Source organism: Haliaeetus leucocephalus, unplaced genomic scaffold (assembly GCF_000737465.1).
Source record: "Haliaeetus leucocephalus isolate CR32 unplaced genomic scaffold, Haliaeetus_leucocephalus-4.0 Scaffold185, whole genome shotgun sequence".
In the NCBI taxonomy this organism is placed as follows: domain Eukaryota; kingdom Metazoa; phylum Chordata; class Aves; order Accipitriformes; family Accipitridae; genus Haliaeetus; species Haliaeetus leucocephalus.
In genome coordinates, this window is record NW_010972621.1 from 180335 (window position 1) to 203123 (window position 22789).

General features: G+C 37.2%; 1 protein-coding gene across 8 annotated transcripts in view; it reads right to left on the reverse strand.

The window, feature by feature from the left end:
• PPIP5K2 (diphosphoinositol pentakisphosphate kinase 2) overlaps nt 1–13891 on the reverse strand; it is a 42104-nt gene extending 28213 nt beyond the window's left edge. For 4 of the 8 annotated variants that reach the window (XM_010565044.1, XM_010565043.1, XM_010565041.1 and 1 more), the window contains exons 1-12: nt 13437–13891; nt 11891–12086; nt 11095–11185; nt 10123–10208; nt 8571–8725; nt 8061–8162; nt 6140–6301; nt 4903–5024; nt 3263–3364; nt 2618–2704; nt 1014–1089; nt 819–928 (exon numbers count right to left, since the gene is read on the reverse strand). In XM_010565044.1, coding sequence (XP_010563346.1) covers nt 819–928; nt 1014–1089; nt 2618–2704; nt 3263–3364; nt 4903–5024; nt 6140–6301; nt 8061–8162; nt 8571–8725; nt 10123–10208; nt 11095–11185; nt 11891–12086; nt 13437–13580 — 1433 coding nt within the window. In that variant the 5' untranslated portion in view covers nt 13581–13891. The remainder of the gene's footprint in view (nt 1–818; nt 929–1013; nt 1090–2617; nt 2705–3262; nt 3365–4902; nt 5025–6139; nt 6302–8060; nt 8163–8570; nt 8726–10122; nt 10209–11094; nt 11186–11890; nt 12087–13436) is intronic. The other 4 variants (XR_774208.1, XM_010565048.1, XM_010565047.1 and 1 more) reach the window with 2 other exon arrangements.
• Nucleotides 13892–22789: the final 8898 nt, after the last annotated feature.

Sequence of the window (22789 nt, forward strand, 5' to 3'; positions counted from 1 at the left end):
TCCCCCCACAGAAAATAAAAACAAAAAAAAAAAAAAAAAAAAAAAAAAAAAAAAAAAAAAGCATTTGCAGATTGCACAAGTAATTTATCTATTCACATCCACAACTACAGTGGCTATCAGTACCCAGAATCTGATCTGGCAGTGTAGACAGCTATTTTATTAGCCAATTAAGTTCTCAAGTAGAACTCAGTATTTCAAACAATCATAATAAATTTCAATAATAACTGTCTTTGTCTTGTTTTTTTTTTTTTTTTAAACTCAAATTATCTACTACCATTTAGAGTTCTGAGACCCCAGATCTTTAACAAACCTTGAAGCCTTAGGTGTTTGGTTTTTGTTTTGTTTTTGTTTTTTTTTAATTATTAAATATTTTAGGTTTAATATACAAAGTCTTAGGTATTTGGAATCCTCCAAGCTTCCTGCAAGTAGACAGTACACATGGTTAAAGTTCTTACTGTCTCAATCAGACCTCGTTATGTCACACACTGCAAGAAGCAGACCCTGCACTCAAATACCTTCATTTTAAAAACATGCAAGAAGATAAAATTTGAGATCAAAGAAAGCAACTTTTTTCATGTAGAAAGTATACTTAGACACTAGATAAAGCATTAAGTTCAATTAAAAAGATAAGGAGAAAAATCAGAGAGATGGACCAGTTCTCCTTCAAAATGTCAAACACGACATCCTTTCTCTTGATAATCCTTGTGTTTGAATTAATATATCATTACATATTTGATAGCCATTGCAGTCCAAGTAGTAACTGGTCAAAATAGCAGATGCAATTTTGTTGCTATGAAACCTGAAAATTAGACACTTACATTTCTAACACAGTCTTTAGCTGTTCAAGTTTTGCTTTACTTTCTTCAATTTCAGAATCATTGTTTTGGCCAAGTTCTACAAGGAGTTGCCTTGCTATATCAAGCACTTCCTAAAGAAAGGAAACATAGGATTTACGTAAATAAATCATTTTCTACTTATAAAATACCACAGCAAGAAAATAAAGACAAACTTGCCTGCAACTGTTTTGGTTTTTTCAGTTTTAGTTTTCCAGATTTATATCCATCACATTTTTCAAAGAGATCAAAAAACCTTTAAGAGAAAGAATACTGATTAAAAACCGCAGTTAGTAAGTTAAAATATTACTTGAACAAGTCGCTCTTAAACTTAAAGCTGTCTGAAATTAGCACCTTTACACTATTTGAAAAGCATGTTAAAACCCGCACTACAGAGGTCAACCCAACATTTATTCAAATCCTATTTCCCAGGAAAGTCTTCAACACATTAGAGAAATGAGCACTAAAAAAGTTCCTTGCTGACTTGCTATGTGTTAAAAAAAAGGGGGAGAAGATATTCTATATGTCAAATGACATAATATTTGAATATACAGCTATGTCAATTCTTAATCTTCAAGAATGATCCTGAACAGAAGTAGGGACCAAAAATACCAAATAAGCAGTCCTACACTTTTACGGCATGTATCTCTGAATGCAGGAATCTAGTTCCAAAACAAGTAGCTACTTTTTACTGAAATTGCACCTAATTCCAGGCCAGTTATGTAAGGTACTTTATGAATGCTAACATAAAGATGGTATCTACCAGAAATTCAGGGTCATCAAACTTTGGAAAAAGTAAAAGGCAAAAAGATGGTGCAGTAAGATCACAGCTCACACAAGAACTGTTATGATAAAAAGAGAAAGGCAGAAGTCACAGTGCATTGGGTCTGGCTGAGATGGAGTTAATTCTCCCCATAGCAGCCCTCGTAGTGCTGTGCTCTGCATCAGTGGCTAGAAAGGTGTTGATAACACACCAGTGTTTTGGCTACTGCTGAGCAGTGCTGGCACAGCATCAAGGCTGTCTCTCCAACATTTTTGCCCCCCCTCAACGGCAGGCTGGGGCAGGGCAAGATTTTGGGAGGGGACATAGCCGGGACAGCTGACCTGAACTGACCAAACAGATATTCCATTCCATATGACGTCAGCTCAGATATAAAAGCTAAGTAAAGGGAGACGGAAGGGGGGCATTTTTGTCTTCCAGAGCAATCACTACGCGTACTGAAGCCCTGCTTCCCAGGAAGAGGCTAGACATTGCCTGCTGATGGGAAGTAGAGAATAACATCATTTGTTTTTCTTTGCTTTTGTGCATGACCTTTGCTTTCACTTTATTAAACTGTCCTTATCTTGACCCACAAGCCTTTTGTTATATTTTCTCCCCCCTGTCCAGCTGAGGTGGGGGAGTGATAGAGCAGCTTTGGTGGGCACCTGGCACCCAGCCAGGGTCAACCCACCACACACAGTCAAATGGTGAACCAGAAATATTCTCTGCTGCATCATTTTGAATAAAGGCAGCTATAGAGATAAATGCATTTTCATTAAGATCAAGAAGATCCTGTCCACAAGGCACAGGATGTGATGAAGGAAGTCTGCACAAGTAATTTGACAGTCCTGTTAGAGAGGTGCATACTTGTTCATTAACTGCAACATCAGTTAGATTTAAAACAAAACAAAACAAAATCCAACTTGTATAATGCAAGTCCTGCTCAATTCATTGTTTGCACACCCCCAGGAAGCAAGCTCTGCTCTAAAGCATACAAACTAATTTTTACCAAGATTCTACTTACTTCTGATGTTTTACTTCCATTTTCATTTTTTGTTTTGGTGTTCGGTCCCCATGGCGTATTACAGCTATAACACATCTAAGCTCCATCCTGAAATTTCAAAAGAATTATATTTCACAATTCTATATATGAGGGTCTCTTATTTAATATTAAAACCACCACAAATCAAGACAATTGACAAAGTCGTAGTTATCTGACATAACTACAGAAGTGATGGAAGGATATGCAAGAATATAAGGTTAACTGAAAATGATGTAAGGTATAAAATATAAATATTGATTTTAAGACTTGGGTAACTACAGAAAATCTATTTTAAGTAGTTTTTAAAACAACGATTTTGAGGTTCATTAAATGAGAGAGCATGTTTATTAGAAGTGCATATTAAGCTGGTGCTGGAACAATGATTAGCAGTGAAGGAAGCTATGTATATAAGATGCTACACTTGAAAATCTGCTATTCTGTACTCAGCTTGACTAAGGGTCAGAAACTCTGATTGCTGGCATAGTAATTGTGATTCCTTCCTTGTTTCCATGACACAAAAGAAGTGTTCATAGGCCAAAGTGGGCACACCTTGTGAAGAGAAAAAAAATTCACACAAAAGTTACAGTAGGAGTTCACACAATTCAGGTGTAGCTACTATTTTCTTACATTGTTCCAGACGTGGTTGGCACAATAGGGATGTCTTCAGCTTCCAAAGGAATTGACCATGGTATCTGAAACTGGGGAGCAAGTTCTCTCATTATGATATTTCTAAAAAAGGGGTTAAGAAGAAAAAAAAACCACTAAGTTTAAAGCACGGCTTATACACCACATACAAACTCCAAACCAAATAGATAACATATACATGCATTTTTATCAATGTGGTTTTAGAGTACTAGCAGCCATGAGTCTCTAGATGCATATTTTTCTTTTAATTGTATAATAAAAACCTACTTAAACAACAGTTTAAAGCTACTACAACTGCTACAGAGACAACATTAGCCTAATGGCCCTGGATTTGTAAGAAACCTCAGTTTTTGAACTCCAGTTCCTAAAAGACTTCTTTGGACATGATTTAGTCTTGTTCATTTAAATATTCAGACACCTGACTCCACTGCCTAACTGAAAGTCCCTTATAATCAGCAAGCCATTCTCATCAAAGAGTAACTGGTATCTTTAGTGGTGGTAATTTCTCAAAAGTTTCTGTGATAGAACTGGAAAATAGGTAAAGTCTGTAGTCATAACTACAAAATAACACTGCCTCCACCTACAGAAGGTTGTTAAATCTTGCTAATGTTCTATTTCCCAAGTATTTCAGCAAACTATACTGAAATTCAGATTAATATCTACATAAGAAGCAGTAACATGGCAGAAAAAAACCTGTGCATCTTAAAGTAGCATAAGCCAAAATTTAATTTCTAAAAAGCTTGAAAAAAATGTGCTGTTACTTAACACTGCAATGTATTACCTTAAGGAATAAAGCATGAGGAAAAAATGATGAGATAACTTTTTTTCAGAGAATTCAACAGCTACAACAATTTGAATAAAGAGAAATCAAAATGGGTCTGATAATTGTAACTGTAACTCAAAATAGTGGCCTAAAACAACAGGACTACAGTTGTTGTCTAGGATTTCAGCTTAGTTCTTCCTCCATTTAATAAGATCCCAGACCATCTGATAACACAGAAACTCATGCTGTGTCTCATCAGTGCAATCTCGCTGTAAAGCCAGTAATGGGGTCAAAATGAGATCAGCCTGCTTTGAGGGCAACATTTCATTGGCATAGAGTTCACTACCCAATTCTACGTGATCCCTTGTTATACCTTTTTTTGCTCCCAGTAGCAGAGAGAAGACGGTATGACAGAAGACACCTTGATACTACATCTGTTTGGATTTATGAGTATGAAATCCACAAATATGCAGGTATACAGCTGCTTCACATCAAGAACAATATACATTAATTTGGGCACGTATTAAACAGCAGCAAGCATATCCATCCAGTGGTGCTTCTCTACTTGAAAAAAATCACAACTACCTTTAAGAACTTAATCTGGCTTTCAAAATACTTATTCGGTTAGCTTTAAGTGTTCACAAAACACTCAGACTCAGATGTTTTGGATGATTTTATGAATAAAGAATTTATTTAGGATTCTTTTTACTATTTTATTTATTTTATTATTTAATGCCTTATTTTATGGTATATTTAATTTTAAAGAATTAATTTAGGAACAAGGAATAAGTAGTACATAAACTAAACATACAACAGAACAAATAGGCAAAACTCCTGAAATAAATCAGTAAACTCTTACCCCAGTATCTTAGCACAATCATCATAGTATTTCATGGAGTTTTTCACAAAACTGAAGCCATTCACATCACAGACATAGGACTGTCCATTTGCACGCAGCAAATCAAAGCCACAAACTGTTTGCTGTTTTTAAGAATAAAAGTTCAAGTCATTGATCACCTTTCTTAGGATTGCTTATTCTAAATGAACTTTATATTTTTACATGGTATTCATCTGAAAACATGACAAAAATGACATTTTATACTTAGTACCTTTTGCCAGTTCCATGTTAGGTTCACTCATGTCATGCAAACATCTTCCTGTTTTTAACTTTATATCCCCAACTTGATTTTACCTTTCCTACATATCCCTAGCAGTATCAGTGTTGAAGGGCAAGTTCACATGTGCACAAACTTAACCTTCAAGATTACAGCATAAGCCTACAAACTCCCCATTCCGACAGTGGTTTCCCCCTACACATACTTTTTAAGGGTGGCAGGCAAGAAATGAAAAATATCGATCAAAACATTTTTTGTCCAAATTTAAATTTGACAGGATAGTTTTGACATTGATGTAATATTGACATTATTAGTACAGGATACCAGATGCTATTTTAACAGATTACTTTTTTAGATCTCAAAGCCACTTTGCTAGGTGGTGGAGGTTCACAACCTACAGCCTCCAGAATGCCATCATAGTTACACACAGGTAATGAGACAGAGTGAAAGACAGCATTTAATAAGACAGGTGAAACGAAGGTACAAGATTGAATGCAGTTTTGAACAAAGGAATCTTAAAACTAGACAAAAATAGAAACTATAAGACACTTAAGACAAGGACCTAGTCATGACAGTACCAAATTAAAATTTATTGGGCCCAATGTAAATATTAGGTAACAAAAGGTACAAAAAACTTCACTGATATTGTGTTTTGCTAACTTAGAAACCATTAACAAAATGTGTGAACATATTATGCACAGAACAGATACACTGTGGACTAGCAAAGCACAATAGTAACATGTGAATTCAGGAAACTTACGCAACATAAGCAACCCATCCAGAACTTCTCAATGCATTAAAGGAAGAATTCTTCCAGATTAAAAAAAGGTGTGGATGTGGAAGTTTAACTTTTCACCTTCCTAGGAGTTCTGCAGCAATTATCACTGCTGGCTCTGTGCACTAAAACCCTATGGAAGTTTCATGTAATAAACAATTAATTAACACTAAATGTTTGATCAGATAGGAAAGTAATCAGCTTACTTTAAAGGCAAGGCATACTTTCCAAGCAATTAACTTCTCTCTTGCATTCAGGATGACTGGATACCTCACTTCTTTTCCTTCACTATCTCGTTCTACCTTGCCATCCAGAGCTGGAGACTTCCGGGCCTCAGCATGAGCGTAGTCTGGACCTACTGTGTACACCTTTATTGAAAAACAGGAACTCTTTATTCAGTGTAATTAAATTACACTACATATACGCATATATTTTGCTAAATTTATCTCAAATGTGATAATGACTTCAAAAGATACTAGCTGCTTTCATCATTGAAAAGGTCACTCTAAAGTACCTTCCTCAATGGCATTCTCTGCCTTCAGAGAACACCCATCATTTACTGACAACCTAGGATAAAGCAAGAGAAGAAAACAGCTGGAGCACAGGTAAAGAAAAATAGTGATTATAAAACTTGATGAATAAAAATTAGTGTCTTCATTATGGTGGTACAGAGGTAAAAAATAATGTTTTCCTCTCCAAAACATCTGCAGAACTTGGAGAGCAGATTAATTTGAGAATTGTTTCAGTTTACTTGATAATAGAAATCTGGCTGCAGGACTAAGTGATTCCCTTCCTTTAAAAATATTTTCAAAATTTTAGGCAGGACTAAATCAAGCAAAGATCTGCCCAGCTTTAGCATGACAAGGCAGGGTCTTGAGAGAATGATTGTGCTATCTACTTTGCCATATAGTTTCGAATCTCACTGAAAGGATTGGGGCATATGCTAGAAGAGTCTTGTCAGCAGCTTTCAAAAATGGGCTACTGTCACTTTAATTAAAAACAAAACTCTAAACTTTGATAAAAAAAGTATTCAACAAGTTGGGTGAATCTGCCTAATATAAAGCTGACAGTCTTGTTACTTGAAGAAAATCCATTATGTATTTGGGGTGTTAAAAGTCCACAGCTGCTGCTTGATGACTACACTACAAGTAGTCAAAACAGTCCACCACCCCTCAAGTCATTCATATCTCTTCAGGTTGCAAGAAATTTTTCTTTGTGGAAACAGTTTGTAAAGCTCTTAACACAGACATCTGTAAACTCAGATTAATGTATTGCAAAGTGTTGCACAGTATAACCATCTGAAGAGTACAGCTCAAGAAAAAATAGTAACTTAAAAAACCTAGAATTTGTCTGAGAGCATAAAACCAGCATTCCCCTCATGTATCAACAAGTGGAAGAAGTTGACTGCTAGTGATAAAGGGCTCTTTGGCCTAAGACTGGATTAGATCTCACACTCTCTAAACCTCTACTTTTTGTATAAATATGGTGAGCTCTCATGCATATTGTAAACCATCTGTTTCATACGTTTTGTGGGCTTAAAATAGCCAAACTAACACAAAGGGAAAAAAATAATCTCCATAACTGGCTGGCTTAACACCTATTCTGTTATTGCTCTATTTTAGCATTCTTTTATGATACCTAATCTTTACAGCTGTTAAGAAAATAAATGAACAAGAGTGAGAATAATTACAGATAAGGTTAATGCATTATTTTCTGCAACTTCATATAATTTTAGTAACTTTTGTTTATTAATTAGAATACTATGCTAGTTGGTAAAATCTACTACAGTTACAGGTTTCTTTGTAACCTTCAGACAAAATATCTAGGCAACATCTGTTTAAACAGGAAAGTATACGCTGTTCTGGCACTAATACAATACAAAAAAGAAAGACAATGTGTTGGGTAATAAGCTTCCAGCACTCAATTCTAACAACATAAGCAAAGCTGCTCTACATTACAAGTACCATGTTTAGCTAGAATAAGAATTACATTCTATACTTATGAGCTGTATCAAAACTTCATTAAAATTAATCCTTGACACAAAGGTATACCTTCATCTTTAAAACTGACAGGTTCTTGGAGCACTTGATTGTTCTAAATATAACTAAGAACGCGCAGTTGTCATACCTTCACATCAGTGCCATCTGTAGGCATGAATTCCTCATAAATATAGGAGCCTGTTTTTCTCACACTGCTTTCAGGGGAATAAACGCTGCTTCTGCTGCCGATCTGAAATGAATATTTTTCTATTAATAAACTCGTAGGCTACTGCCTGAGAAACTTTAAACTCTTTAAAGTAACACACTTGTACTGAGGAAACACTTCCTGTACCAAATGAAGCAAGTAGGTTTTGATCGTTCCCAAAAGATTTTTGTAAGATTCTAAAAGTGCACTCACAGTGTATGCTTTCTTTTACCTATAATAATCTGCAGTGGCTGACAGTCTACTGCATGGAACAAAGGTCTTCATCCAATCTACATGTTCTGAAATGAATTTCTCTGATCTGCCACTATTCCTACACAAGCAAGACATGACAAAACAGGTCCCAGCTAACATATGCATACGACAGAATTACTCCACAATTCTGTTAGACACCTACAACTTTTCAATAGCTTTTCAATAGTACAATAACCTCACCTTTCGAAAGAGCCTCTGGCTTCCACCCCCAGCAGATGTTGGGTAATAAATGTAAACATTGTGGTCCTCAGCACTAACTGGCTTTTCTACAAAAGGCTTTTGGAAAATTTCTCCATTCACTTCCACGTGATCTTCTCCTTCAATCAAGTTGCATTCTGAAGAAACAGTGTGAACAACAGAGATGTAATAATATATTCATGGAATGAAATGATTGGGATTCGGGGTAATGTTGTAGGTTGAATTAAAAAGATTATATTGTATTTTTGGTTCACTGATTTGTTACTGACTGCACAAAGACTTGATGATCATGTGCTGAACATGTCTGCTGTACCGTGTCTATATTATATTACTTCAAGACTATGTTCCAGGATTTCTCTTGATTCCCTCAGTGTCAGACAGGAAATTGTCTCCTACAGGTGCGTAAGCTTGCATGGGTGGTATTTTTTTTTAAATATTTTGAAGATGGGGGTAGGGCTGTTTGTGTCTTTCTTCAGTGCCTTTCTCTGAAATATCAGGGGGATGGCAGATGGACAGTGAACATGGTGTAGTGCCAGATGCAATAGTACTTTTAACTGGCTAAGAACAGTCTCATACTGTGTGATTGATGCACCTTGCACAGAGGATTAGGTCCTCTGGAATCAGGGGTCAGGAATCTCTTCACTACTAGTTGGCTGCCTGCAGTAGTGAAGAGTAAATAAAAAGCATAAATGAATCCTTTCCCCCCTGGATTATGCAGATATTTTAACCTAAAATTCCCTACCTCTTAAGAGCTTCACTACAGTAATACTTCAATTTTCTTTATTTTTTCTTATCTCTTACTCTTGTGCCTTGACCTGTCATTGCAATCTCCTATTGTTGCTGTAAGTTCTCATTTTAGTAGAAAAAGCTTTTAAGTTTGTTTTCAGGTACAGAAAAAATTAATTCCCATTTATATTCAGAGTATATCATGTGCAAATCTGTCTGGACTAGTTTTCCCTTACATGTAAGTTGCTTGTGCTTAGAAGGGAAAGTATTCAATAGTCTGACTTGTTTCTGTCAATATTACTTTCTTAGATAAAATTACTAATTATTGTGGTTAATGTAACATCATGAATGCTGCTCTCTGGTGACATATTAGAATCTCAGTTTGAGTTTGGAGGCCCTTATATTCTAGTTGTTCTATGATGGCTGTAAGAGGATTGTGACCCCAGGCTCCAGAATCATGCTTTTCAGAAGCATACTTGTACTGCCTTTGGCTGGGATGGAGTTAATTTCCTTCACAACAGCTGGTATGGTGCTATGTTTTGAATTTGTGACCAAAACAGTCTTGCTGTTTTAGTTATTGCTGAACAGCACTTATACAGCCTCGAAGCCTTTTCTGGTTCACGTACTGCCCTCACAGCCAGTAGGGGTTAATCCACAACAATACTTTAAATTCTGGAGGAGAAATCAACCTCTGCACACATGAATTAATTGTCTAGCAAGTGAGATATAGCATTCCGCTATGCATGTACTGTTCTCTAGTGGAAATAAAGAGATGCCAATGCTTGGTATTTCAGTCATCAGTTTTTACCTTGGGGATTGTTTGGATCACGGTTCAGAACTGCATAGCGAGGAAGTAAAATGCCTTCAGCTTTAAGAATACCATATACTTCTCTCCTAGAAGAAAAGAACAGAAGTTGCACAGTAAGACAGCAAATCCTGCCAATATTTGTATTTTACAGTCCATGAGTAAGGGAGGAGAAAAATACATACAATTTTGTTTTTAAAATCACACAGGATAAGATTACATATATAATACTCTACTTATTAAAATAATGCTTTAAAGGTCACTGACACAGCTGTACCTTTGCAGTGAGCTCATCAATATCAATAAAAATGTAATTTGCTATGCCACTCCTGTCCTCCCCACTCTGGCAGTGCAACAGCAATTTACATATGCAGAACAACAATTCTCTTCTTAAAGGAGATTATTAACATGAAGGGTTGAAAAAGTTTATACAGGACAGCAGTTGAAGGCATCCAAAGCAGCAAGTCTACTCACTGTTTAGAAGGCTTCAGTGTTTATGTATTTTGCTCACTACTGTTTTGTTAATATTTGCTATGCATGATTGCAGTTCCAGAAGAAAATTCACTTTGAATAACCACACAGTCTTTGAATACCAACAGATTCTGTTAAATATCCACTTAAGAGAAAAAAAGACCTTTGCTAATTCACATGACTTCTACAATTACAGGAGGTTCTACAGTTGCTATACATACCTACGCTATACATATTTTCAGAGTTTAAACTTTTTTATTTGCTAAGCTTTAGACAAATGTATCACCAAATTTCTACCTTGGTAAACCTTCAGATGTATCAATATAAAAGCAGTAAAAGAAAAAACACTCCTAAAGACATATCCCAGAAAACTATGCATACATTAATAAAGCATAACATTCACTGTAATTTTATTTAGACTACTGTACAATACGCTCAAACTGTTGCTATGCAATAACAACAGATTCTCTGACTTAAAAGTAGTCTGCTATTAGTGTTACTTACCTGTCTTGTATGTGATACTGCATATTCAAGTCATTGATTATGAATGGATTCCTGAGTTTTGCATAGGCAACTGCTTTGTCCAGTGGAAATCCTAAAATATTTATTAAGGCAAATAAATTAGAACTACAAGACACAACATCAGTAAATAGTTTGGAACCTTCATATTCAAGCTTTAGAGTACAGCCAGAGATATGGCTTAAGTTGAGAGGATGCTCCCTCAGCTATAGACACACATAACATCAGCTTAAGACAAGCATGAAACTACAGCCTCATTTCAGTATAGGCTGCCAAAAGTAGTGGTCCTGTTTCCAATTCCCTCCTCCTCACTTTGCATGCCCTACACTTCCATAGGGCCAGAACTAAAGCTTTTATTACCTCTGCCTGAAAATATGATTTTTAACTTCAGCCTACTCATCTTTGCTTCACTGCCAAGTCCCACAAAAAAAATCTAGGTATTAGCAGAGATACATGAACAAGTGGTCAGAGACCTAACACTCCCATTGAGAAAGTAAGTATGCCTTCACGGTTATTGGACCAAGTAAGTATTAGAACACCATTTCCACTGGCGCCACAAATATTTAACAATGGAACAGCTATTTTAAATACCATGTCAGACAGGATTTTCTCAAGCAATGAAAAAGCTTGTATTTCAAAAGTTAGTTGTATGATATTAAACAAGACAAATGAATCACTTTCTAAGAAAATCCAATAAAACTACAAGAAAAAAAAAAAGACCCTCAAACTGATTAAAATATTTATATGTCAAAAATATTTATGGTATTATTAGAAGATTTACCTTTAGAATGAAAAGAAATCAGACAGTCACATAAAGGCCAGTTTTCTACTGGCTCATTCAAAATAACATCCTCTTCAAATATTACCACAGTTATGTACTTAAACATGGAGAGGCGTTCAAGAATTTCTTTCATTGGTTTGGACTTAGACTTCTTAGCCATTGAACAAATCCCAACTGCAATTTGTCTTTCTGGTGGCTGAAGAGGAGGGGAAGAAAGCAATTATTATTTTTAAGTTTTCTCAGAACACACTTAGCAGCACAATACTAGTGCAGATATTTTCCACTAAATTCATGTACTACCTTTAATTTAGTGTTTAATCAGGTAAATTGCTAGCAATTAACAAAATGCAGCATGACAGCATGGCACACTGCAGCCTTATGAAAAAATGCCTCAAAAAATGAAACTGTTCAATAGCTCTACACTACTTTTTGTGAGTATCTTATCAGGAACAAATACACAGGATCAAAATCTAGTCAGAAATGTCAAATCTGACTGAAATCATACTTATGGCTTACTCTGAAATTAACTAGCAATTCAATTTTAAAATATAATTTTTGTAACTATAAGTTTAAACTACATTTTTAAACTATAAATTTGTAATTTTTTTACATCTACTTAGTAGTCACAAGGCTTCTCATCTCATTACCTAATATTACAACTGAATTATGAAAAGGAAAACTAGTAAGCCAGTAAATACCATTGTAGATTTCTGAGCTACTTTGTGCATAGACAGTTTTACTTTTCTTCTGTATACTCTATATTTTCTTTCATGTTATAACCTCTAAAAATTTCTTTCCCCAAGTAGTATTAAGTGCAACAGCCAACCCACTCCTCTGTTTAAAAAGAAACAAACAACAACGAAAAAAACAAAACCCCAGAACAATCCTTTATTTCATCTTACTGTTCTATTAAAACATAGCCAATTACCTTCCCTTGCTAAAATACAGTGACTCAGTTGAGCTGAGCTGCTAATTTTGCACTACTTCTCTACATTTCCAAATTACTTTTAATTGTTGTTTTATTAACACTTCCTTGCATTTAAATTTTTTAGACATGCTTGCAATCATTGAAAACTCAATCTGACTATTCCCTAAAGTGAAATGTTACAGACTAAAAGAACAGTAAAATACAGCTAAAAAAAATGACATGACAATTCATGCATAATAAAATTAAGTTTGTCTTAAACAAACTAAAAATCGGTAAGCACAGTGCTAAAATACAATTCAGAACACTCTGCAAGGATAATAAACTAAGGTATAACTTAAGATTAATTTAGCATGCACTTTCTATACACCAACACATCAACATCAGCTGCCCTGGAACTCTGTATTAAGGTCAAGCATATCTACTTTAAAGTTCACGGTATACTTACTTTTCAAGTGTGTTGCATTTCCAAACATAACTGACAGATCATTATCTGAATATGAACAATTTCCCAATTCAGAACACCATTTCAGTATTACTTCTGTGATCTAATGCCATTTCAAAGTAAAATAATGCTAGAAAACACACAGAATGGTACACACATGCCCCTACAGTACATACAGAGTCATACTCTTCCTCCTCTTCTTCCCCATGGTCATAGAAGTGTTCATAATCTGTAGATCTGGCTGAATCCAATAATTCTTCTCCATCTTCTCCACCCACAAAGAATCTAGGAGGATCATTCGCTGTTGTGTTAACAGACATGGTTACAAGATCTATAGAGATCTATGTAGAAACTGCAGCCACTTTGGCAGCTGAGATACTGGGCATGTTTCCCACTGACTTGGGAACACAAAAGTCCCCTGCTCTCTGATGTTGCTTGTGCGGTGTTGCCACTGTGATGATGTTGTCTGCCAGACACGATTTAACTGGTATCATCTGCTCATTATTGGTCTGAGTTGCTGCTCCAAGAAACCCACGATAGGCTACTGCTTCCCTGAGATGATACAACTTTTTAACCTAAAAGAAATATCCAAACAAACAAAAAACAAACACACTTGATACCAAGGCACATAAAACCAAAGCCTTCTCATTTAGAAAGCATGTTTGGACATTTACATACCTCTGAGCAAAGCATCAGAAATAAAACTGTGCACACTACACACAGTCTACGCTTTCACATGTAAGTTTAGAGCAGGGGGAAAGATTTCAAGATATTTTCAAACTACTGATGCAGACATTCTAAATATAGACAATATAACTCAGTAAAGTAAAAACTGTCAAATGCATTTTTTTTCCTAACTTAAGAAGGGTAAAGTGCAGAGTATATCTTTTATACAAAGAATGAAACAACAAAAATCTTCTCCAATATTTGTGATTTTTCCCCAAAAGTTTCCTGATCAAATGGCAATGGCACACAGACAAAAATGCTAATGAAAACTATAAAGCCTCCATTAGGACTATTCTTAAATAGAAACCTATTCTTTCAAGAACTGAGGGAATCTTCAGTGTGAAAGCAGAATGTATGTGCCAGCTTGATGTTTGCTTATTTATTTCCAACAAAGCATTGCTTTATTTTCACACTGAAAAATTTATATTTACAGAGATATACACTAGCACTGCCTTCTGTCCAAAGCACTAACATACCAGTGAAGTGAACACATATTGTACCCTTTTAACCAGTCATGTGAAAATAATATCTTGGCCAAATAACTTGCATACAGAAACAGAGACTCAGAGCTTAGTTTTCTGTTGTTTTACCTAGGTAACTGTTCTTGCTGTATATTGTGCATGGCTTTATACCATTAATTATAATCCATTATTACTAAGAAAATTAATAAGCAGTTACTTGTTTAGAAGCTCAGCTGATCAAACACTTTAGGTTGTTTTTTAGTCAGATCGTTATGTAAGTGCCACTCAACAATGATGTCTCAGCAGAACCGAATTTATCTTTAAATATCTGTCAGAATAATTTTTGCTGTTCTATGAACGAAGTGAAGCAATAGTAAATTCCCAGTGGAGATTGATCAACCATTGAGCTTCCTGTGAAAAAGAATGGTAAACAGAGCAAAAGTTACCCAGAAAGAATCTGTCCTAAGTCAGAGAGCAATAGGTTAAGCATGGATAAACAGTACAGCTGTTTCAGATCCAGAAGCTGAAGCTAAGGTCTGAGCAATGGACACGTAAGGATCCTGGAGTGACAGCAGAGGATTAGAAAGATTCATTTCTTAAATGTATTTGTTACGTATCTGCTCTCCTTCAGTTCCACTAATGAAAAATTACCTTCTCTTAGAATGTGAAATTGCAGCCATTTGTCCTTCGAGCAACAGGAACAAAATGAAATTTCAAACACTTAATTCCTCTTTCTCCCATGAGAGTTAGAAATTAGGTATTGAGATAAATTAATCCTGTTTATGACAGGGTTAAGAAAGCAAGCTTTCCAAATCCTATTTCTAGCAAGCTTCAGAAAGGCAGAGGTTATTGCCAACATACACCTGACAATTGGTAAAGCCTGAAAATGAAGTTTAACAGTTCCTCTTGCATCAGCTTCCCCTCCCACCACGCAAATTCTGTAAATCAGAAACAAGTGTCTTAACAGCTTTTTAAAACCTATGGTTTTCACATAAAGAAGGAAAAGCAAGCACTTGAAGCAGATAAGCAGGAGGTCATCAAAAGAGTTTTTTTTAAACTTTCTTTCCCCTACCTATTACTATAGTGCAATTTGTGAGAGGAGCAGCAGCAGTTGTGAACTTTGTGTGCAATTAATGACTAGTTATTTCATGAGGATCTCTGGCACTACCTGAGTCTTTCTAACCCGAAGTGATTGCTTCTCAAAGCAAGTAGAAACCATACAAATAAAGACTGAAGGGAAAGCATAACATATTTGTCTACAAATGAGACAAAGATATAACCTGACAAGCTTAATTCCCTAGCAAACCTATCTGAACCTTAGTGTTCTTCTACCTTCCTAATTCAAGAATCTGCAGAGTGTTGGTGTTATTGGCAGCAAGTAGACCTGTCAAGTGGAGCTTCACTTGCAGAAAACAGACTTGGAGCAGTCACATAGTCTGCTTGGAGTTAACAGATTATTTTCTGCAAGATTTATTACATTGTTCACCTGTCTGAAGGCTGATGAATTGCTAGATTGCCACTCCATGCTATTGTCACTGGGACTCAGAGTTTTCAGGCAGTTTGTAAAAATAAGACCAAAGACACGGAATCAAGAAAAGTTATTGACGATTTTCAGGCTTGTAAACTACTGCATGGACTCATAGAATTGCATATGAATTGGTGTTCTGACTGCTGATGGTTACCAGCTTATCTCCCCGCCAGCAGATGTTGTAAGCTACTGTCATTAGCATAAATTTGAGTCAGGATCTAAGGAATAAATTGTTTATTTTTTAGAATAAATGCTTTCAGAGAAGGGAACTAAAATTCTTTCCCTCCAAACCCTTTGGCTACTATAAAAACTGAGGAATCCCCTTCTTTCTTGTGGTGTGTGAAATAAAAAGAGTCCAAGAAAAGAGACATGGAAAGAAAAATATAAGAGTATGTGACTGCAACTACAGTAAACAACTTACACAAGTCTCCTAAAAACATGTGCAGTTATCTGATGTAAAAAATGTAAAATGTAAAAAAAGACCATTCTTGGATAAAAACCTAGTTCTCAAGTTGTACATGAAAGAGAAATATTAAGTGGCAGAGCAAGAAGATGGAGCTGTCTTTCTCCCATCGCCATTGACAGTACTTCTGGGGCAGGAACTTCTAACACATGGTACCCTACGCAGAATTCCATCTTGCTGCCCCTGGAGCAGGTAAGAGTCTTCCCAGGACTATTTTTCTGTATTAAGAAGTGAGCAGCAGCAGCGGCAATATAGGGGCAGAGATGTTCTTTGTTAGATCTTCTTGTACTTGGTGCATCAGCACAAACCTCATCAGGCAGTAAAGATCAGAAGGTTACATGCATGCCTCAGCCACAGAAGATTGCAGTGTAAGCAAGACAAACCCCAAAGCTTCATGTTGGAATATACACTGACCCATTTCCAAAGAGATAGCATCAAGAATATCCAGGCAACAATCTCCTACTGTGCAATGACCTTTCCAGGTAAAATTAAATAGACTATGTTCCCTCAACTGTTACACAAGGCTTCTGTTTTACAACTTACAGATAAAAAAATCTCTGCTAATTTCGAAAAATACAATTTAACTAACAGTGTTGTTTCTTAAAAAGGCTTTCAACCGAATGTATGGCCTGTTCATTCTGCCTGTCCTAAAACTTCCTATTCATGACCACCACATACGTCTTGGCCAAAAAAAAAAAGGGGGGAAAATGTTTAAAGACAAGAGTAAATCTGCTAATTTTACATTCTCGTCTTAAAAGAAACTCATCTCAGTTTCTCCCTAATAAGTTGGATAGCACTAAAATAGTGCACTGCAAAGGAGAAGTAAAAATCCTTAAGTTTAACTGATATTATTATCACTTATTAGTGGAAGGTATACAAAATAACATTCTAAATATATAAAATGACACACAGAAAATATTAACATTCAAATAGGACTGTATTTGAATCATAGCTTTTGGTAGCCTGCTAAGGACTTCAAGTCTAGTGTTCACTCCAGTGGTGCACTACAGACATTTTTTCTAACAGAACATTTCTCCACTTCCACAAGTATACTCTAAAAGAATTCCATAAGTATATTCCAAAAGAATAAGCCAAAATGTAGACCTTACTAAGTGTTAACAGATATTCCCACAAACAGTTTTCCTGTCCCCATTCCACATGTTTCAGCAGCTCAGGAATTCAACCCTGGTGTTTCCCATATTTACTTAGACCATAAAGATTAGCATGCCAGTAACTGTCAGCAAATCAGCTCAACTTAATAGCAGTGGTCTGAACAGTCATGTAAAAGGGGCTCAAAGTTTTAACAGCCATGTTCTGAATATTAATAAAAACATATACAACTCCTGTATAAACAGAAGCATTTCATCAGGTTTTCTTCTGTGTCGCTACAGCTATCAGAAGAACAAATATACACTGCCTCTACAGCACTCTGATGGAAACTAATGGAACAAAACTAGAGTAAAAATGCTTCTTATCTGTTATCTCAAGGAAAAAAACCCCACATCATACATTAAATAGCTATAAAATATTTCTAAATCACGAACCACTCAGGAAGACAACTCTTAGAAATGCCATTCTAACAAACAACTACAAAACACTTTGTGACATTTTCATTGTGGAATTTAGCAAACCGGTAACTGTACAAGAAACGTTAAGTGTTGCTCATCTGTTACATGATTCTGTACATATATATACACCTAACAATAACAAAACAACCCACTCCCCTGCACCCTCCCTCTATATTGCTCTTTTTAAAGTTTCAGTTCTTACTGCTGTAAGTATATTCAAACTGCATCTGTTACCAGCTTCCTCCAATCCAAATTAAGTAGTTAAAACCCAAATTATTTTAATAGCAATTTTTCAGGTAGTCTCAATGAGATGACAAAAAGCTTTCAACATCTTCCTGCTAGAACTGCTATACCTAACATTTTCATTAACAGTACATTTAACAGCAAAAAAGTTTGCCTCGCTCCTGCTGAGGCATTTTACCTGTTTTAAAATTCCAATTCTGCAACATGATTTACGGCGTAACAAACCACCAAAGACAGCCAGTTTGTTGGGTTGCTGGTGGAGCAGAAAGTATGGGGAGGGGGCAAGGCTGAAGCAAAGGGGAGACGGGAAGAAGAAAGAACCAGCAGAGTCTCAACTCTGAGACCCGACAGCAGCAACTGCAATCCAAAGTGCTCCATGTGAATGTGTAACACCTTTCCACAGACAATTCAAAGAAACTTGGTAATACTTTGGATTTAAATGTGAGACTCTAGAACAACTAACAGGGCTCATGCTCAAGAACAGCATTTCATCAGGTCTGACAGATGATGCAGGCAGAAGGCAGAAAGGGGGAAAGGATGTCCACACAAAAGCTGCTGAAGACAATACTTGTGAGCAAACCATACACGACTTGTTTATTGCTGTACCTCACAGAGCAAAAGATACATATCCTCTGCAATTTACTTAAATAGTCAATGTTTACTGTGTCATATAGTCAGTAATACAAAACATTAATATTTACACACAGCTGTGTTCTGTTCTACCATACATCCTGTGAGGTGGTAAGTAGCAGCTGTCAGCCCATTACCGATGGACTAAATCTAAAAAAAATGTAGAGCAGCTCTATCCCAATACCCCTGAACACAAAGAATATTAGTTTTAGCCTGATAATACTTTGTGCACAGCAACAACAACAACAAACCAAAACCCAAACCAAACCAAAGGAAACAATAATCACAGAAAATACAAAGGGATATAAAGGTTTCCAGTAATTACTGGAATTTACAAGGTCCAGTGGTACAACAGACTGATGAAGAAACATGAAACTGGGAAAAGCCTTTAGGTCTCCTCATCAAATACAAACTTCAACAACAGCCTTAAGAAGTTTATCACCATATTCTGTAATGCAGCTCTGCTCAATAACAGGAGGCAAGGAATTGTGCTGATGTACAGCAGAACAGACAAGAAATCAGCTAAAAAAGGTAGCAAAGGAAAAAGTTGCAATTATAAAGGCTACACTACACAGCATTACAGGAACTGTCACCCACTATGATCTTGCATTAAACTAACTCTAGATTTCACAATACACTTAACAACTTCCCCCATTATAAGTAACCTACACAAGCTTTTCCAAAGTTCCTTTTTCATTCTGTAAGTATTTTCACAGAAAACCAGATGCAAGGTTTAGTCTGCTCCTCCCCCCCAAATCAAGATAGGTAATCTGCAAAGTATCAGAAGAAGGCAGAGCACATTCCCCTCTCCACTGGCAGGCAGTGAGGCATGAGCCAAAAGCAGTAGGCATCCATATAGGGATTGAATAAAATAAAAACAACCCTTCTTTCCCCCTCTACTCCATTCAAAGGCAGCTGACTTGATCTGCTCCAGCCAGGAGGCTGCAACCCACTCACTCTCCTCCCAGATTCTTCCAGGACTCCACCGCAACTTGCTCCACTGCACTCCAGCACAGAGACAGCTGCGCCTTTACCACCTTACTCTTCCCACATCAAGAACACTGCACCATTTTGTCCCACCTAGACTCCCAGTCCAGTGTGTCACCACTACGAGCTCTACCTGCTAGTACTAATCTCCTCCATTACAGACAATGGAGTAGGGCAGTCTCCAAAATCTGTCAGGAGGTGATGACATGACAAGAACTTCCCAAAAGAGAAGATGAAAAGCAGCCTTTATTTGTTGCTTTTAGCCATTCACTTGGTTGTGCCTACAAGCCAAGCACAGCTCTCAGACTGTCAGATGAAGATCCATAATCTATGCTAAATGATAACTGTGAACATGCTAAGTACTTTCTGTTTGCAGGAACACTGCAAGTATTTTGTACGGTGTTCCAAAAGCATTACTGTGTAGTATTTTATGCATTACTGCACCAGAAAAATTATAGTAGCTCCCATCCCAAAACAGACTCACCTTTCAGTCTTGCTCTGCTGAGACCTGAAGAAACATTCTGAAGAATGAAGAGGAGCCGCAAGGTAAGTGCTTGTATTGGGTTTACATGGCAAGGCTTTGCTAGCTAGGCTAGCCAACTAACTGCAGCTGCCTAAATCTTCTCCCATGGACCCGAATTATTTTCCAAGAACTATGTCACCCAAATGTTTGTGCCTAATGTAAGACTTCAGTCTGGTCCTCCATATTACAGTAGCTTAGCCCAGGGGACTGAAAAGTCAAGAGTTGTACTGTGCCATGTGCAAAACTGAACCAGCTTTGCAGTGAGGAAAGACGTGCCTTTTAGGTTGTTGATGAATGAAATTTCTAGTCTTAAAGCACAACTGTTATAGTTTTCAAACAGTAATGACTTGGCTGATTTCCCCATGTCTGGTTTCTTTCCTAGTAATTATACAGTTAGTTAAGTAAAATATTTCCAGTCATTTAGAATTACCAAGCTTAAATAACTTCTCAATGCTTCTCTCCCTTACGAAATTCTTTGCTCACAGGACTTATCTTTCTCTAATATCTCACCAGCAGAAATGTGACTTTTCAGCACATGTAATGACATCTGCTACAACTCCGAGTTTTAGCCCCAAACACTGCCCTATCACAGGGCATCTTCCAACCCTTTAGCAGTCATAGAGTATAAACTGCAAAATGAACCATTACTATCCTTCAACAGAAGTGTCAGAACAACCTTAAAAGTCTAGAAAAACCCTGTCTGGTAAGTGTCACTGTCTTCCCTTCAAGATAGAAAGGCAGTATTTTTTTTAAACTGCCAAACACTACTATAAACTGACATCTGGCATGTGTTACAAGTGTCTCCTGCACAGCCATGGAACAGATAACCTTCACATTCATTAACCTCCAAGTTCCTTTCTAAATCAAACCTTGTCAAACACATCACATAAAGACATCTTTATTTGTGGCAAGCTTGAATGTTTTAAGAAAGGCTGGTTTCCAAAGTTTTAGAGATCCCACTCAAAGATGTCAAAACAGCTTCTCCAAATTCTCACAAAGAACTTGTTACTTCAGCTTTGTAGAGATGAGGAAGTTTTTGCACAGATGAGAGAGTTTTTGCAAAAAATTCTGTACCAAAGTTCATTAGGTTCAGATTCTGGAAGCCTGATCTGTTCTAACCACAACTGCCATAAGGATGAAACTCTCTTCCACAGAAGGAAACAGCCAATCAAGGCAAGCCAACAAGTATAAAACCTCATATTTCTCACATATTGAACCATAAAAGAGGCATATTACATCAGCCAAATCTTTATGCCAACACCAGTTCTACATAGCCAGAATAGTTTTGTTATTGGTTGAATCAAAACTTGTGCACCAAAACAAAGGAAGAGTCTATGGGAATTTTGATACCCTAGACAAAAAAAAAGTTTGGCTTGCTACTAGAGTAGAAGAATGATGCAGAAGGGATGCAGAAAAAATGGAAACTGAGCAGCTTAAATAGATGAAAGTAAACAACACTTGGAAAGAAAGATGCAACATACTGCAGAAATACTGTAACAAACAGCTGTGAAGAGTAGCGTTTCAGCTTAGGGCAGTAGATAGGAGTGGTTCGGATGAGAAAGGAAACCACTTACTTCACTGTTGTTGCGATACTGATCTGCCCCGGTCTCCCGCTTGTGTGAGGAGAGTGGCTTAACATGAAATCAACTACTACAGGGCAACAATAAAAGTGCCAGAAACCCCACATATTCAAAGCTTACCAGTACTCAGTGAAGTCCCCGGGTTCAGGAGGACACCACTAGAACAAAGAGCAGACCACTCTACTACACATCTGGCCCACCTCAACTCCCCACCGGTTATTTTCTGGTTACTATGTAACCGATTCTCGGCTCTGGGACTGCGGCTGCTTTTCTTCCCCGGCTTGATTACGCTGTAGATAGCAATCTTCCTTGCCTCAACTAATTTTGCACTGAATTTATCATCAGCTTTTGGGATGTTAAACGAGCGCCCCAAATGCAGTGGTTTAAGAGGTGTCTTATCACCCCCCCACCCCCGTTGAGGAGCACTGCCTTTCACCCCATGTACTTCTTTGTAGTAAGAATGTGTCACCTGCCTTTCAGAGAGCCCAGCGGGCTGCAAACTCACGTCACTGCTATTTCAGTAAAACCGTTTCCGAGATCAGAATAAGCCACAAAATGAGGCAGAAAGCTAGATGTGCTTACTGGCCGTGCCCACCATGTTTTTCTGGTGGTTGCAGCTTACCGAGCAGCACGATTTAGGTCTGCGCGGAAGACAAAAGAGGACGAGAAGGGGTTTGCCCGCCCGGCCGTCAAGCGCTGGCGCGGAAGCCGGCCAAGCGACTCCCACCCACCACAGGAGGAAGCTGCCGCCTGGCCCTACTCCGCTTCTCACGGGAGCTCCCGCTCGCCGCGGAGCCGGCCAGCGCCGCGGCCGCCGCAG